The 17,239-nt window shown below is 46.1% G+C and overlaps 1 protein-coding gene across 1 annotated transcript in view; it reads left to right on the top strand.

The window, feature by feature from the left end:
- The window catches only part of LOC147635013 (Protein kinase superfamily protein), a 46,882-nt gene that overhangs the window by 610 nt on the left and 29,033 nt on the right, over window positions 1–17,239 (top strand). The window contains exons 2-5 of the mRNA XM_086804263.1: window positions 152–311; window positions 470–612; window positions 759–872; window positions 1,210–1,398. Coding sequence (XP_086660389.1) covers window positions 152–311; window positions 470–612; window positions 759–872; window positions 1,210–1,398 — 606 coding nt within the window. The remainder of the gene's footprint in view (window positions 1–151; window positions 312–469; window positions 613–758; window positions 873–1,209; window positions 1,399–17,239) is intronic.

Raw genomic sequence — 17,239 nt, 5'->3', positions numbered from 1 at the left:
TGCTGCACATCAAAAGCCTAAAGAAACAAGCCCGAACATGTATGCCACCAAGTCACACATTCTTTTGAAGTTACACATTAGTCTCATGTAGTTCAAGAGTAAGCTGTCTGGATTTATGTTAATATCCATGATATTTTTGCAATTCTGTCAGAACGGTTCTTACTTTGGGATACGACAACCCGTTTTGAAGCTGGGCTGGAGGCCATGCATGAAACCCTCCTTCAGATATCTTCGTGTGAGGGGTCGATCAGCATCCACTGCTGCCACCTCACCCTCCTCCTCCCAGACATTCAATGCAAAATTCAGAGAAGGTTAATTAATGGTTATTTAACCCTTATAATCATGTGTGAAATTCATGTTTTGCCCAAAATGTGGCTGTTGGCTTCTTGATTTCAAGGTTACGACATTAATTAATGCACGGGATGAACTTGATTATGGGTGAAGTTTGAACTATATTATGGGCATGCAGAGAGGATCAAGAAGTTCTCTGAGCTCATTGAGGATGTCATTCGCACAACTGTTGACACGGGACCAAGAGGCGCCATTCGGTTTGCGCAAGGCATTGAAGCTGTGGTAACTGTTGGTGGAGAATGGGCAATTGAACAGTTGAGGGTAACTACATTTTCTTGGTCTACTTGGGCAATATCTTTGAGATCAACAAATAGCCCCTCAATTACTTCATCATGTCAAGGGTCTCTTGCAGCGGGATATTCTCTAACCATTTTTCTTACCAAGGCTATGATCTCTGATGTGCGCAGAACCTGCAGATGCCTGGAGCTATGGATTCTGGAGTGCAGATTGACATTCCGGGTCCTTCTGAGCTCCGCAAATTATTTGAAAGACTGGGTGCCACTTACATCAAATTAGGTCAGGTAAGTTCAGAGGAGGTTGAATCAGAAAATCACATTGTCACTATTGCACTATTGGAGTAAAACCAAGATGTGACTGATCTTTTTACCATGCCGGTAGTTGAGCCAAGGTTTTGCATAATGGGCTATGTATCTGGGGCCTTAACATGTTTGGCCTTGCTATGCAACCATGATCTTTTGACCATGGTGGCAGCTGAGCAAAGGCTAGTGTAAACACAGTGATATGTACAGGTCTGTAATATATCTGGTCTTTGCCCATTCTAATCAGCACCATTTTTTACAGTTATTGTTTGAACATGCTCTCAGTGTGGTACCTTTTCTGTATGTGTCGTATCAACAGTTCATTGCCTCGACACCCTCATTGTTTCCAGCAGAGTATGTGAAGGAGTTTCAAAGCTGCTTGGACAAGACACCGCCTGTACCATTTGATCAAATAAGGGAGATTATCAGAGAAGATCTGGGCCGCCCCTTGGAAGAGGTCTATGAGTACGTGGATCCAGTGCCCCTTGCTTCAGCTTCTGTTGCCCAGGTATCGCCATCTTCAATTGAGCGTAGACCATAGTTACCAAGAAACGCCATTTCCCCACCAAAAAATAACGAAACTCCATTTCCCAGACTTGCCATTCCCTGTTTCCCCGTTTAAAAATATGCCATTTTATAGAATACGATTTCGATGCATGCCATACATAAGGCCTTTAACTATTACTTTGCTATGCTTTTTTAGAGAAAAAAGGCATAGTTTGTATATCAAAACATGTAGTCCTAGTGACATGCTGTTCCCTGTTCCCATTTCTCCGCAAGGATCCCCGCTCGTGTTTTCCCGGGACCCCCGTCCCGGCTTCCCTGTTTCTGTTGTTGGCAACTTTGTTGTAGACATAACGTTTTTCCATGTTGACAAGTGAGAGGAGGTACAATATTGAGAAAGAAAATTTATATTAGCAACAACCACTAAGGTCTATGAGACAAAGAGAGTGTACAAACGATTCATGAGTGGCTAAAAAACCCGTCCACCAAAAAATAGGGCCTGCGTACTATGTGAGCCTTGTATGTACAATGAAAGAGGTAGGTCTCATCTTGTGCTATCCTTCCCATATGTAGAGTACATAGTATCAATGCCCACTTCCTGTGCCGGTGCTTTTGGATTATGGTTTGAACATGGAATTGATGGGAAGAGGGTCTGGATCTCTGGGGGCGGGGACATCCGGCTCTCGGGAGGGACTGCTCTCTCTCTCTCTCTCTCTCTCTCTCTCTCTCTCTCTCTCTCTTGCTCTTTTGACTCCATGCATGTGCAGAGCCATCATATCTTGGGGCCGAGAGGATCTCTTATGTCAAGATCTAGTGTTGTCCATGATCTGTCTGCTAGCATGCTAATTTTTCAACAAAACTCACATGTTTTTAAAATAAAAAAGCGTGAAAAAACATGTTTGAAATGCATGAAACATTTCACATGTTTCGTACATTGCAACAATGAGCGGGATGAGCGGGATACCACTCAAACCTCCATTAGCCCCACCATATGGATATGACAGATATCCAGTTGCGGAAAACCAAAGGGGGTTTTTCTGGGATTTTGAAAACATGCATCTGTTTGCCCCTTGCTTTCTACAGTGCATCTACCCACATTATAGCTTTCTATAATGCATCTGCCCACATTTTTAAAGTAAAATGTGAATAAATTCAGTTTTTATGGGGTTTGCAATTCATAATGCATGATTTTGGAGTCATTTATTTCATTTTTCCTTGAAGTAGCATTCAATTTCTGCTTTTTTGTGCTGATACCTTGTCAAAATAGTACTTTTAGAAACACCCCCCCCCCCCCCCCCACCCCCCCCCCCCACACCCCCCTGAACAGAAAAGAAAACAAAACCAAACCCAAAGAAACCTTTATGAAATGTTTCATTCGAATATGAAACCTGTTTGAAACCTTATTGAAACGATTCTTACCAGCCATTATGATCCAGCTTCCCTGCTTGTAGCCTCATCGAGGCCTCTCTATGGCGGTGCAGCTCTAGCAAATACAGCCTTAACATCTCTGATTTTTGATAATATTAGGGCTGGCGGACCAGTATACTTTATCCTATCCAATGTCTATTTATAGGTAGATTCATGTTCATTCATGGATCATCTTGCATATTCAGAGAGAGCTCATACAACCGGCATTTGGCTCAACAATTTGGGTCAACAATCTAGTGAATGAGAGATGCTGCTTGCAGCCACAGATCCCCAGGGAGCAGCACAACATTGACATCAGCAAACACACATCTTCCATAAGCGTTTTCATGGAGGACATTCACATTTATAGTTAGTGCATCAATAGTTATGGGTAGCATGATTGTGTGCACAGCATTCATGGTCTAGATGAGATGTTTGTCTTCAATGGCTTTGCTGCATCGAGCTCTCCATATATGCCACGCGGCTATACTACTGCAAATCTCCCATCTTTGGCAAGAGCCTGGGGTCCACCGATCCGTAGGCAGGGTTGGAACTGGCACAATGGAAATACGAAGGTGAGGGACCTGAAGGGCTGGTCCCCCACCTTCTGTCACAAGTAGGAAGGGGACCCGAAACAATATGATAAACCAACACTTCAAATACCAAACAGAGCATGATAACACAGCGGAAGAACCATAAATAATACAAAAACACCGCACTAGAGTTGGAACGGCCGGCTCCCGCGTAGGAACTTCTTTATTCACACAGAAGCTTTTACAAGATTCCAAGGTACGGGTGCATACAACACCGGATTTTCCACAAAGCATCAACACAAATCTCTTGCCCAGATATCTATCTAGAGCCAAGACAAAACATAGCTCCAAAAAGCCATCCGATAAACTGTCTCTAAACAGTCCCATAATCAGCCCATAAACTGTCCATAAATCAGCCCGGTACAGAGCCAGAAGCTGCCCCGCATTCTGTGCCAAAACAACCTCAAAACTGAGCCTCAAATCAGCCCCAAAAGGGAGCTTCAAATCTGTCCGAGATTCATCCAAAACAGTCCACGAAAAAGCCTCAATCTCAGTCCACTGTACGGCCAGATTTGAGAGCAAAAACAACAGCTGAGAATTGCCTCTGCACGGCCAGCACAAGAAAATTACCAGAAGTTGCTGTACGGCCAGCGCAAGAGAGAAGAGAGAGAAGACTGCAGTCGACCAGCCGTGTCAGCTTCTATGGAGGCAGAGTCGACCAGCCCTGTAGCATCTTTGGAGCAAGTCGGCCAGCTGAAAACAGTCCAGAATCTGTTGTACGGCCAGCGCAGGAGAGAGGAGAGAGAAAATCTGCAGTTTGCTAGCAGAGGAGAGAGAGAGAGAGAGAGAGAGAGAGAGAGAGAGAGAGAGAGAGAGAGAGAACTCCAGTGGGATGCGCATGATCAAAAAGGCGAAGCCCCCACCTCTTTAATGAAGTTGACTAGCTATATTTGCAGCACTTTACCTTTTTCCCAAAATAGGTGAACTTGGCCAAAAATATCAACTTTATGCTTTTCTTGGCCCAAAAATATCAACTTTATGCTTTTTTTTGGCTTGCTGCCCAAGTTTAAGCTAGGCACCTTCTTTTGTCCACTTGTCCATGCCCAAAATATCATATGTCTAACCCGTCTTTAATAATATATGAACACACCGACTTATAAGTCACTTTATTGATAAAAATCCCATGGTGCCATGCTGTGTGGCCATCTTTCAAGCCAAACCATGCTAGTAAAATGCTCTAGCTTTCTTCTGTGGGAAATACCCGTTCACACCTTGCTTCCGTTGAGTGTTTGAAACAGTAGTCGAGACTGGTGAAAGGACCAAATGGTGACATCTCCTCTGTCTTATAAAGCAGTGGTCCGCAACTGTATAAACCTAATACTACTGAGATATCCTTCAAGAATAGCGCAGATGCACGGCCAATCCATAATATTTCAGCCATAAATCCAGATCCATGATCCGAAGTCAGATACGGGCACAAGAGCCAACCGTATCAAGAAACAAACTGTATCCATATCGTGAGTCAACAACTCTGATAATAACTAGACACGGGCACAAGAGCCAATTGTGTTGGAAATATTCATAAATCCATAAGCCAGATAATAACTAGACACAGGCGCAAGGGCCAAGTGTGTCCCAAATATTCATAAATCCATGAGCCGGATAATAACTAGACACAGGCACAAGAGCCAACTGTGTGCCAAATATCTATAAATCCATAAGTAGCTTTAAGTACCTGCAAAAATAAAGAAGCAGCATACATAGCCACAAAACATCTTGCCATGCCATTGGATTGCATAAGGGCACCACCTGTATGATCCATGCGCATGCCCAAGCCATATGGTTCACCAGGGCAACAACCCTTTCATGAAACCATACATGCTCACCAGGGTTTCCCTTCCACGAGGCTTCACTCACTAGGGCAACTGCCCTTCCATGAGTTCACTCATTTGGTGGAGACATAAGTCCCCAGCCAACAAGGCGTCATGTCCACTCATACCACATGCACTCCATGTCGGTACCCAAGATACACACTTTGGAGGAGAGATGGGCTCAAGTTCACTCTACTACATGCACTCCGTGTTGGTACTCCGACCACACACCCAGGAGGAGAGGTGGACTCAAGTGCACTCCTTGGTGGTATCCTAATCACAGACTTGGAAGGAGAGGTGTGCTTAAGTGTAGAAGATAAGATGAGAATAAGTCACATGCATAAATATCCTGGTTTCTCATAAGCATGTCCGCGACAGATAGTTTTTACAGGCATTTTGGCCGCCAATAGTTTTACGGGCATTTCGGCCGCCAATAGTTTTACAGGCATTTCGACCGATAAAAGAAATCCTAGAAAAATCCTCGATCCATGAAATATCCATAAATTCTAGAAATCCACTGCATCCCAAATAAAGGGAGCCAAAAATATACTCCATCCAAGCAAAAGGAGTCAAAAACTTTGTCCTTAGTCCTTGGACATATCCGTAAGAAAAACCATATAAACCAGGCTTTTCAACCATAATGTTTACTTGAAACAATTAAAGGCAAACAAACAACACACAATTCTCCTTGTACATGCATACAAGGGTTAAGTGTCCAAAATACTTGCAATAAATTGCAAAAGTAATTTACAAAAGTAACAACTTTGTAAAACTCAAAGTATACTTAGCTTTTATCTTTGCCAGGTTCATCATGAAGCCAAAAGAAATATCTCCTTAGCATACACATAAGGTATCTTGAGATATAGCTCCATATAGCTTGCTCATAAGCTTGATTTATAATCCACAATAGTCCATATGGAAAAAGTGCTGAACATGGGCACATAAAACCAACTCCATATTCCGAGGATCAAATATGTGAATCTATAAATCCTTAGACTAAGTTGTCTACTGCTAATGACTGCTTCCACAAGCTCAATGGCAAAACTGTTGGTCAGTGTAGTCCCCACTTCTGATCTTTTCTCTTTCTCGTTGTTGGAAGGAAGCCTCTTGCTTCCGAGAAAGCCTTTGCTTTGATACCACTGCCACAAGTAGGAAGGGGACCTGAAACAAGATGATAGGCCAACACTTCAAATACCAAACAGAGCATGATAGCACATTAGAAGAACCATAAATAATACAAAAACACTGCACTGAACCGGAATGCCCCCCCCCCCCCCCCCCCCGGAACTTCTCTATTCCCACAAAAGCTTTTACAAGATTCCAAGGTGTGGGTGCATACAATGTTAGAAGTCATCTCCTGTCTTTATTGAGACACCAGGGCCTCTGTTGTGGGTGTGCCCGCCCTTTGTAGATGTTTTCTCATTTTTCCTCACTCTCCATATTTTTTCCCATTTTTTCCCTATTTTTCTATGGCTTGGGTGGCTAGAGTACACAGATGCTGGCCGACTGATGCTTCAGGTTCACGACTACACCTGTGAGCTGGCCGACTTGATATAGCTGGCCGACTGGGTGTTTTCAGCAGGTCGTGGAGATACAGGCCTTGTCGGCTGTCCCTGAAGCAGGCCGACTGCTTCTTTGGGGCCATATAAAATGGCCCCATAGCCCCTTGCCATATTCATCTTGTATCATTTCGGGATCTTGTGTATATAGAGCAGAGTTACACGCCTATCTCTCTCCTTCTCTTGTGCTGTCTATTTTCTGCACTCTACTTGCTCTTGTGGTCTCAGATTTGATTATCATCTCCGCTGCATATTTTGACATGGTATCAGAGCCCTAGGCTCTTGATAGATCTTGGTGTTGAGATATCGAGCTCGTCTAGTGAGGCGGTGGCCATTGATGACCCGCCTGGGGGATAGGCCCCACACTTACACCACTGGCATGGTTGCTGAGATCTTGGGTGATATGCGGCCAGTGGGATGACAGGCTGTGTGACAGCCATTCTAGAGACTGGCATAGTTATAGCGCCAGCTCATTTAGTCGGGTTCACACTATAGAGAACCCGTGTATGTATTTGGTTGAGTACCTTTCATATTGTGTGTACTCTTATTCTTGTATATGGTGTGTTGAGTGTTGAGTAGAGAAGAAGAAGATTTTCAGCCTCTCACCTTGTGTGTTCTCTATTAGGGTATTGTGAGTGTGTGTGTGTGCTTGCAAGAGCTCAAGCTCTCTTCCTCCCTGCATCTTTTCATGGTATCAGAGCCTGGTTCGTGCTAAGGGCTGAGCTGCAAGCAAGAGAACCACAGGAAGCGGTACGAGGGTAAGAGCTTCAACTACTCTTCCCTATTGTGTTGGTGACTACACCCTTGTCGGGAGCTCTACGGGAGGCACCGGCAAACGATCTCCGATTGAGGAGCTTTCTTCGCGGGAGTGAAGCTACAGGGCAACTATATAGTCCTATGGACTGAAATTTCCGGGCCGAAAACGCGTTTCGGGCGCGTCTGGACCTCCGTTTTTCAGAAAGCAGGCGATTTCGAGCACTGCGGGTAAGTCATCGATTCTCTGCAGAACTCTGTTTTAAGAACTGCAGGAAGACAGATTGACTGTGCAGACACTGTGGGTGCTGCAAAGAGATCTACAGTTGCCATTGGGTGTATGTATGCACATTGAAGTCACTGGTTGTGACATTTGAGAGTACTAGAGTACCGCTGTGCAGAAAATACAGCATTTGTGCAGAAAAACCAGAGTGCAGTTTCTGGTACAATTGTGTGTTTGGCAAGATGTCTAATGATGGCATAACACAGATTGTGGCTGAGAAGCTGGATAAGAATAACTTCCATGCTTGGAGGTTCAGGTTGACGAATTTCCTGATGGGAAAAGGCTATTGGGACTACATAGAAGGTGAGCATGAAGAGGCACCGGAGATACCGGATATAAATCCGACTGCTGCAGATGTGAAAGAGTTTAAAGACTGGAATCAAGGAGCCAGGAAAGTAATGTATTGGCTTTCCATTAGTATACAGGACACCATGATTGGGCACATTCAGGATGCCAAGTCCCCCAAGGAGGCGTGGGACACCTTGGTAAAGCTTTATGAAACAAATACCAAGGCACGTAAGATACAGTTGAAGAATGAACTTCATACTGTGGAGAAAAAGAGCATGTCTGTGAATGACTATGCGTTGAAGATAAAGGGCATTGTGGAATCCCTTGCATCTATTGGTGTGTCAGTAGATGTCACCAATTGGCCGACCATTTGGTCCATTCCTAGCTTTTGCGTCTCGTTCACTTGAGGCCAGGCCGGTGTCTCATGTGAAGAGGCCAGTATTTTGCTGACATGGACGGGAGCCAGACTGGTGCCACCCGTGTGTTAGCAGGATGGTGTCGTATGGACGGGAGCCAGATCAGTGCCACCCGTGTATGACCTGGACTGTGCTCGATCCATGGGACTGTCACGCCATGGAAGAGCCAGTATTCGTGCCGTGTTTTGCCTATGGGACTGTCACACCAGTCACCAATTGGCCGACCATTTGGTCCATTCCTAGCTTTTGCGTCTCGTTCACTTGAGGCCAGGCCGGTGTCTCATGTGAAGAGGCCAGTATTTTGCTGACATGGACGGGAGCCAGACTGGTGCCACCCGTGTGTTAGCAGGATGGTGTCGTATGGACGGGAGCCAGATCAGTGCCACCCGTGTATGACCTGGACTGTGCTCGATCCATGGGACTGTCACGCCATGGAAGAGCCAGTATTCGTGCCGTGTTTTGCCTATGGGACTGTCACACCATAGGGAAACTCGTGCCTGGAACTGTGTCTTACCTATGGGACTGTCACTCCATAGGAAGACCAGGTTTTTATGTTTTATGTCGTGCCAGTTCTGTGCCGACAGATATTTTGTACATGTTCCATGAACGGGAGATATGTCCATGTTACTTTTTGCACATGCACACATATTTTGCATGTTTGAAACTGTTTTCGCATGACATGTATTCGTGTGTTTGCCTGCTTGACGTGTTACTTACTGAGCGGGGACGCCTGCCAGTGAGTCGTGAAGTCTGCTCTGTATTCTGACGAGTTCCAGTGCATGTGAACAGGTGGTAAGTATATGGTACATGTTGTTTTAATGTTTTATATTCTAACCCTTTGATTTATAAGGTTAGGGGTTCACACTTATTTAAAAGTGGGCACCCCCTTTGGGCACCCACTTTGGGGCCAAGGTGGGGAGCCTCACTTTTAAGTGAGTGTGGGGGTGGGCATGGTCACCAACCCCCACTAATCCCCCACATGCAAACGTGGGTATGACCAAGGTTATCTCCACATGATATTAAAAAAAAAAAGCAGGGCTCTCTTCAAGCGTGGCATGCATCGCTTCTTGCGTTGGTCCATCACCCATCGCTTCCTTCTCACGTAGACAACCGGCGACCAGTACTCCGGCTCCTCTCAGGCTGCGCATGCCACCTCCAGTGGGCTGTGTTTCTGCATACGGCCAGCAGGCAGTGTTCATCAGCAGCAACAGGCGGCTGTCTATCTCTACAGGCGACTACACCTGTGGATGCTGGCTGCGTTGAATTCTGCAGGGGGCTGCTTATGCTGCTGCTGCCTGCGCCAAACTCTCTACAGGCTGGCTGCAACCACCCCTGCAGGCGGCTGCCTTCTCTTTCCACCTCTACAGGCGACCCCTTCAACGGGCTGTACCCTCTGCTGCCGGCTGCTCTTGCCCCTCTACAGGCTGCAATCAAGCCCATCTACATGCTCCTACAGGCGGCAGCAAATTGGCAGTAGGCACTGCCTGTTTCTCTTACAGGAAGTCGTGGGTCCTCTCCAGAAAGTCTACGCTTGTTTCTCCAGCAAGCTACCATCTACAGGAAGCTACGCAGGCTGCAGCTAAATAGCTGTGCACAGCAGCCTGGTGCCTCCTCCATACTCGGTGGTTTCTTTTCTCTCTCAGGCGGCTGAGCTTACAGCGGGAGGCTATCTTCAGTTGGCAACTACACAAGCCTCTCCTTCTTTCACAGCAGGTGGCTGTGATCTTTTGCGGTGACTCTTGTCTTGGTGGTTCTCCACGAGGCAACTGCTTCTTCATCACCTGGAAGACTTCATCATACTCTGAGGATTGGTTTTCTATCAACCTTCAACAAGTAAGTGAATTTTCAGATTTAAATAAAGTACTTTGTATTAAATCTGCTAAGGGATTCATCCCTCTACGGCCACACCCGTTCGGTGCCGGGTTGTCCAAGCTATTTTGGCACACCTCGGTCCAAAGGTGCTGAGATCGGGAGAGCCAGGCGTTAGTACGAGAGCGCCTGTCTGTGCGTGGTCTCGGAACACCAGTGTGGCGCTCTCCGCGGAGTCCAGTGAAAGCACAGGACCGTAGCGATTGGACCACCCTAGTGGTCATTTTGCTTCGAGCTTCTACATCGAAATTCGAGCTATTTGTTTGGTACTGTTTTCATATGTACATGGACATTATCTGGTTCTCAGAACCCATGGAGCATTGTATTCATTAAATACTCCCAATAAATATATCATATATTGAGGGGGGGGTCGGCCCGTTCCGGCCCCAGTGCTGGTGTCCATTTTCCATTTCATTTCATTTAAATTTCAAGTTGTTTTAAGTTGTCCATTTCATATTTGTGGTTTTTAAAGTTGTGCTATTAAGCGTGTGGATGTCCAACGGAGTCTTTCCCACTTGACGGGATCGGTTTCATTGGTATCAGAGCACGGTTGTTTCCCTCTTCCTAGTGGGGAAACAAACCTGTGTACTGGACATCCCGCTTTTAGCAAACTTTGAACACAATGGACAGCCAAGGCAACCCTTTGGAAGTACCAAATTCGAGGGGTCCTTCTAGTGCTTCTCGTGGGTCTGATGCCCTGCGTGGTAGGCACAAGCCCCTTGAAAGGGTTCTTGATAGTGAATCCAAGGGTCAACTGTCTCCAGGAAAGACAGTTATGCTTGAACAAGACCCTGATGATATGAAAGCTGAAATGGAACATATGAGAAAACTTTTGCAGGCTCAAGAGCAAGAATTGAAGTTTTTGCATGAAGATCCACATTTGCAAAGTGCTATTGAAGCCAGGAAGGCTGATGCTATGGTTGATGTAACCTTTGAATCAATGGCTCGTGAAGTGGGCAAGAAACCAAGGGAGTTGGCACTTGCCTATCTCCTTCGCAAAGGTGATATCAAAGAGGGGGATGACGGAGAGCTAAAATTCAGAAATCCACCTCGTTTGAAGCATGGAGATCCCGCATCCCAGAGGCTGAAATCTTTTATGCAAAAGGAAGAGGTGACTGTCACCTCTCGTCATGCATCCTCTCCCCAAGGCACTAAGCCTGACAGATTTATGTATGCCAGTGCTCATGGAGGGCATCAAAGTCACATGCATGCAAGATATGTATCTCATGGTGACAGGTCTGCTTCCAGAAAAATTTTGCCTTCTGAGTTGTCTCATGGAGACACTATGCCATATGCAGGTAAGTCACATGCATCTGAGCTTCGAGTTCGTGGAGCACATGCCACCGTGCCCCATGAAGCTTCTATGACGGCCCATGGAGCCCATGCAGACAGGGCTACCCCGTTGGATAAGGGGAAAAGGAAAAGAGAGGACCATGAGCCTCATGCCAGGAAGCTCAAGGAGTTCAAAGCAGGTGATAAATCTGTCAAATTTGATGTCTTTCATGGTGAACATGATGCTTCTAAGGTGTTAGCGTTTGTGGCACAGTTCGACATTGCTTTTAGCGATGAAGACTTTACAGAAAAGTCGAAGGTGCGCCATGCTAGCATGTTTCTGAAAGGCACTGCTGCTCATTGGTGGATCACCGAAAAGATCACCAAGGATCCCATCTCTACTTGGAAGGAATTCAAAGACAGATTTTATGCTCAGTTCTTGCCACCCAATGCAGAGCAAACTCTCACTCAAAAGTGGGACAGGCTGGAACAAAAAGATAATGAGAGTGTGCAACAATATGTGAACAAATTTTGGAAAGTGTTGCTGGAAGTGACTCCCTTCATGCTAATCACAGAGGAGGAAAGAAAGAGGAAGTTTCGTTCTGGATTGCAACCTGCTTATAGATCGGGTATTGAATTGCACCCAAAACATACGTTGCAACAACTCACAGCTTCTGCTCTTGCCACAGAGCAATTGGTGCTCAAGATCAAGCAGGATCAAGGAGGTTCCAAGGCGAAGGACAAGGCTGTCCCAAATCAGCAAAAGGGTGGACAGCCACCTAAAAAGAACTTCCGAGAGCCTTACAAGGGTGGTAAAGCTGAAAATTACATATCTAAAGAACAGGGCCCGAGAAAGAACAAATTCGGATTAACCCCGGAGCAAAGAGAGCAATATGCTAAGGATGGAAAATGCTTTTCTTGTGGTAGCAAAGACCACATGTTTCGGCAATGCCCAGATCGCAAACCAAAGCACGAGGACAAGCACACCAAAGCAAATGTTCATGCAGTTCCTGATGTGCAAGGTAATACAGGTCATGACGCAAAAGAGCGTATGGTTTGCAAGGCTTGGGGGCAAGTTAAGGATCAACCCGCACTCTTCATGTTTGATGACTGTGCAACTGACAATTTCATCTCTATGCAAATGGCAGCTGCATTGGGAATTGAGGTTGAAAACATGGGACCTCAGATTGAAGCCGAAGCTGCATTTATTGGTAAAGAGGTGCAGGTTACCCCTTTGATTGGGAAGTTGCGTATTCATATACAGGGCTATCTTGATAATGAGCATTTCCTAGTTGCTCCTTTGAATGGATGTGATGTATTGTTGGGCAAGCCGTGGCACCATAGGCTTGAGCCCCGCAAAGACTACAAGTCCAATATGATTTCTTTTATGCATAAAGGCCGCATGCACTTTATTGATGCTGGCAAAGAAGGGGATTCTATCCCAGTTGTATCACACATCCAAATTAATAAAGCAATGAAAAAGAGTCTTTCAGCGTACTTGGTTTTTGTGCGTGATAGTCTTGTGCCAAATCAACAAAATGTGGATGTTATGTCTAATGATAGGCTGAATTTTCTTAATGCATTCAAAGACTGTTTTGCTGACTCGCAGTTGCATACGAGAGCCGTCGTTTGCATGATGCTGAGCTTCATATGGATATCTATGAGAAAGAGCTCTTGGCTGTAATTCACGCCTTAAAGATTTGGAAACATTACCTTCTTGGGGCTGAATTTGTAGTCAAGACAGATCATCAAAGCTTGAGATACTTTCTATCTCAAACCAAGCTTTCAGAGAAGCAGATGAGAATGGCAAATTTTCTTTCCATGTTTCATTTTCAGATTGTGCATACTCCAGGAAAGAAAAATGTGGTGGCCGATGCACTTTCTAGGAGGCCTTATATTGCTGCAGTCTCAGTGGCCTCTCATGGAGATCTATCTGCTATGAGAGATTTGTATCATTTGGATGCTGATTTTTGCCATATATGGACTGATTTGATGGCTGGTCATTCACATGCCTCTTATGTAATCAATGAGGGTTATCTCATGAAGGATAATTGTCTATGTGTGGTGAAGGATTTGCGTCCAAAGGTTATGGATGAATGTCACGCCCCACCATATGCTGGTCATAGAGGTATTATGCCTACTACTCGCATGATTCAGAGGTATTTCTTTTGGCCAAGCATGCGTAAAGACATTGAGGCTTATGTGCGTGCATGTATTACTTGCCAAAAGGTGAAATTTGACAGACAAAAGCCTCCAGGTTTGCTTCAGCCATTGCCTATTCCCTCGCAACCTTGGGAAAGTATCACGATGGATTTTATTATGGATTTGCCTAGATCCCAGCATGGGAATGATGCTATTTGGACTATTGTGGACAGGTTTAGCAAGCAAGCTCACTTCTTGCCCGTCAAGAAAACCATTAAAGCTTTTTCTTGCTAATATTTTCAAGCATCATGGTATGCCTAAATCCATTGTTGGGGATAGAGATCCCAGGACTACAAGCCTATTTTGGAGGGTTTTGTTTGATAATATGGGTACTAAGCTTGAGTTTTCATCAGCTTATCATCCCCAAACGGATGGCCAAAGTGAAGCTGCAAATTCAGCCGTGTTGGATTTGTTGAAGTGTTATGTGGCAGATCAAAAGAGTGCATGGGAGAAGTATCTTCCACTTGTTGAGTTTGCCTACAACAATACAATCCATGCTTCCACAGGAAAGGCTCCGTTTGAGATTATTTATGGCAGAGTGGTCTTGCCACCCATCCTTCGTACAAAGGATGAGATTTTTGCAGCTGATGAATATGTTCGTGACTTGGATGTTGCCTTTGGTCAGGTGCGGACAGCCATTGCAAGATCTCAGGATAAGCATAAAAAGGCTGCTGACAAGCATAGAAGGGACATGGAAGTCAAAGAAGGTGATTGGGTATTGCTGAAATTTGAGAAGGCTAGGCTTCGGAAGAGGCCAGGACGAGAAGGATCATATCCTAAGCTTTCTCCTCGCTATTATGGACCCTTCAAGGTGATTCACAAGATCAATGAAGTGTCCTACAGGCTTGCTTTACCTAGTCATTGGAAGATTCACAATGCTTTTCATGTGAGTCTATTTCGGAAATATGTGGGGCCAGATCCTGATGAGCCTGTCACAGAAGATCCGCCAGAAATTGAAGAGCTTGAGGAGATTCTCCAGCCAGAACAGATTGTTTTTCACAAGGAGAGAAAGCTACCTGCAGGAAAGCTTTCCAGGAGATACCTTGTGAAGTTTAAGAATTATTTGCCTATTGATGCCAAATGGGTAAATGAGGATTATTTTGCAGATTATCCGCAATTGTTGCAGGCATATCTTGAGGCTTTTAAGTTGAGGTCAACTCTTTAGAAGCCCGGGGGGATGTCACCAATTGGCCGACCATTTGGTCCATTTCTAGCTTTTGCGTCTCGTTCACTTGAGGCCAGGCCGGTGTCTCATGTGAAGAGGCCAGTATTTTGCTGACATGGATGGGAGCCAGACTGGTGCCACCCGTGTGTTAGCAGGATGGTGTCGTATGGACGGGAGCCAGATCAGTGCCACCCGTGTATGACCTGGACTGTGCTCGATCCATGGGACTGTCACGCCATGGAAGAGCCAGTATTCGTGCCGTGTTTTGCCTATGGGACTGTCACACCAGTCACCAATTGGCCGACCATTTGGTCCATTCCTAGCTTTTGCGTCTCGTTCACTTGAGGCCAGGCCGGTGTCTCATGTGAAGAGGCCAGTATTTTGCTGACATGGACGGGAGCCAGACTGGTGCCACCCGTGTGTTAGCAGGATGGTGTCGTATGGACGGGAGCCAGATCAGTGCCACCCGTGTATGACCTGGACTGTGCTCGATCCATGGGACTGTCACGCCATGGAAGAGCCAGTATTCGTGCCGTGTTTTGCCTATGGGACTGTCACACCATAGGGAAACTCGTGCCTGGAACTGTGTCTTACCTATGGGACTGTCACTCCATAGGAAGACCAGGTTTTTATGTTTTATGTCGTGCCAGTTCTGTGCCGACAGATATTTTGTACATGTTCCATGAACGGGAGATATGTCCATGTTACTTTTTGCACATGCACACGTATTTTGCATGTTTGAAACTGTTTTCGCATGACATGTATTCGTGTGTTTGCCTGCTTGACGTGTTACTTACTGAGCGGGGACGCCTGCCAGTGAGTCGTGAAGTCTGCTCTGTATTCTGACGAGTTCCAGTGCATGTGAACAGGTGGTAAGTATATGGTACATGTTGTTTTAATGTTTTATATTCTAACCCTTTGATTTATAAGGTTAGGGGTTCACACTTATTTAAAAGTGGGCACCCCCTTTGGGCACCCACTTTGGGGCCAAGGTGGGGAGCCTCACTTTTAAGTGAGTGTGGGGGTGGGCATGGTCACCAACCCCCACTAATCCCCCACATGCAAACGTGGGTATGACCAAGGTTATCTCCACATGATATTAAAAAAAAAAAGCAGGGCTCTCTTCAAGCGTGGCATGCATCGCTTCTTGCGTTGGTCCATCACCCATCGCTTCCTTCTCACGTAGACAACCGGCGACCAGCACTCCGGCTCCTCTCAGGCTGCGCATGCCACCTCCAGTGGGCTGTGTTTCTGCATACGGCCAGCAGGCAGTGTTCATCAGCAGCAACAGGCGGCTGTCTATCTCTACAGGCGACTACACCTGTGGATGCTGGCTGCGTTGAATTCTGCAGGGGGCTGCTTATGCTGCTGCTGCCTGCGCCAAACTCTCTACAGGCTGGCTGCAACCACCCCTGCAGGCGGCTGCCTTCTCTTTCCACCTCTACAGGCGACTCCTTCAACGGGCTGTACCCTCTGCTGCCGGCTGCTCTTGCCCCTCTACAGGCTGCAATCAAGCCCATCTACATGCTCCTACAGGCGGCAGCAAATTGGCAGTAGGCGCTGCCTGTTTCTCTTACAGGAAGTCGTGGGTCCTCTCCAGAAAGTCTACGCTTGTTTCTCCAGCAAGCTACCATCTACAGGAAGCTACGCAGGCTGCAGCTAAATAGCTGTGCACAGCAACCTGGTGCCTCCTCCATACTTGGTGGTTTCTTTTCTCTCTCAGGCGGCTGAGCTTACAGCGGGAGGCTATCTTCAGTTGGCAACTACACAAGCCTCTCCTTCTTTCACAGCAGGTGGCTGTGATCTTTTGCGGTGACTCTTGTCTTGGTGGTTCTCCACGAGGCAACTGCTTCTTCATCACCTGGAAGACTTCATCATACTCTGAGGATTGGTTTTCTATCAACCTTCAACAAGTAAGTGAATTTTCAGATTTAAATAAAGTACTTTGTATTAAATCTGCTAAGGGATTCATCCCTCTACGGCCACACCCGTTCGGTGCCGGGTTGTCCAAGCTATTTTGGCACACCTCGGTCCAAAGGTGCTGAGATCGGGAGAGCCAGGCGTTAGTACGAGAGCGCCTGTCTGTGCGTGGTCTCGGAACACCAGTGTGGCGCTCTCCGCGGAGTCCAGTGAAAGCACAGGACCGTAGCGATTGGACCACCCTAGTGGTCATTCTGCTTCGAGCTTCTACATCGAAATTCGAGCTATTTGTTTGGTACTGTTTTCA

Source organism: Cibotium barometz, chromosome 10, assembly GCF_041138505.1.
Source record: "Cibotium barometz isolate CiBa-2024 chromosome 10, ASM4113850v1, whole genome shotgun sequence".
In the NCBI taxonomy this organism is placed as follows: Eukaryota; Viridiplantae; Streptophyta; class Polypodiopsida; order Cyatheales; family Cibotiaceae; genus Cibotium; species Cibotium barometz.
The sequence above is the reverse complement of the archived record's forward strand: the minus strand, read 5'-3'. Positions and strand labels throughout refer to the sequence as shown.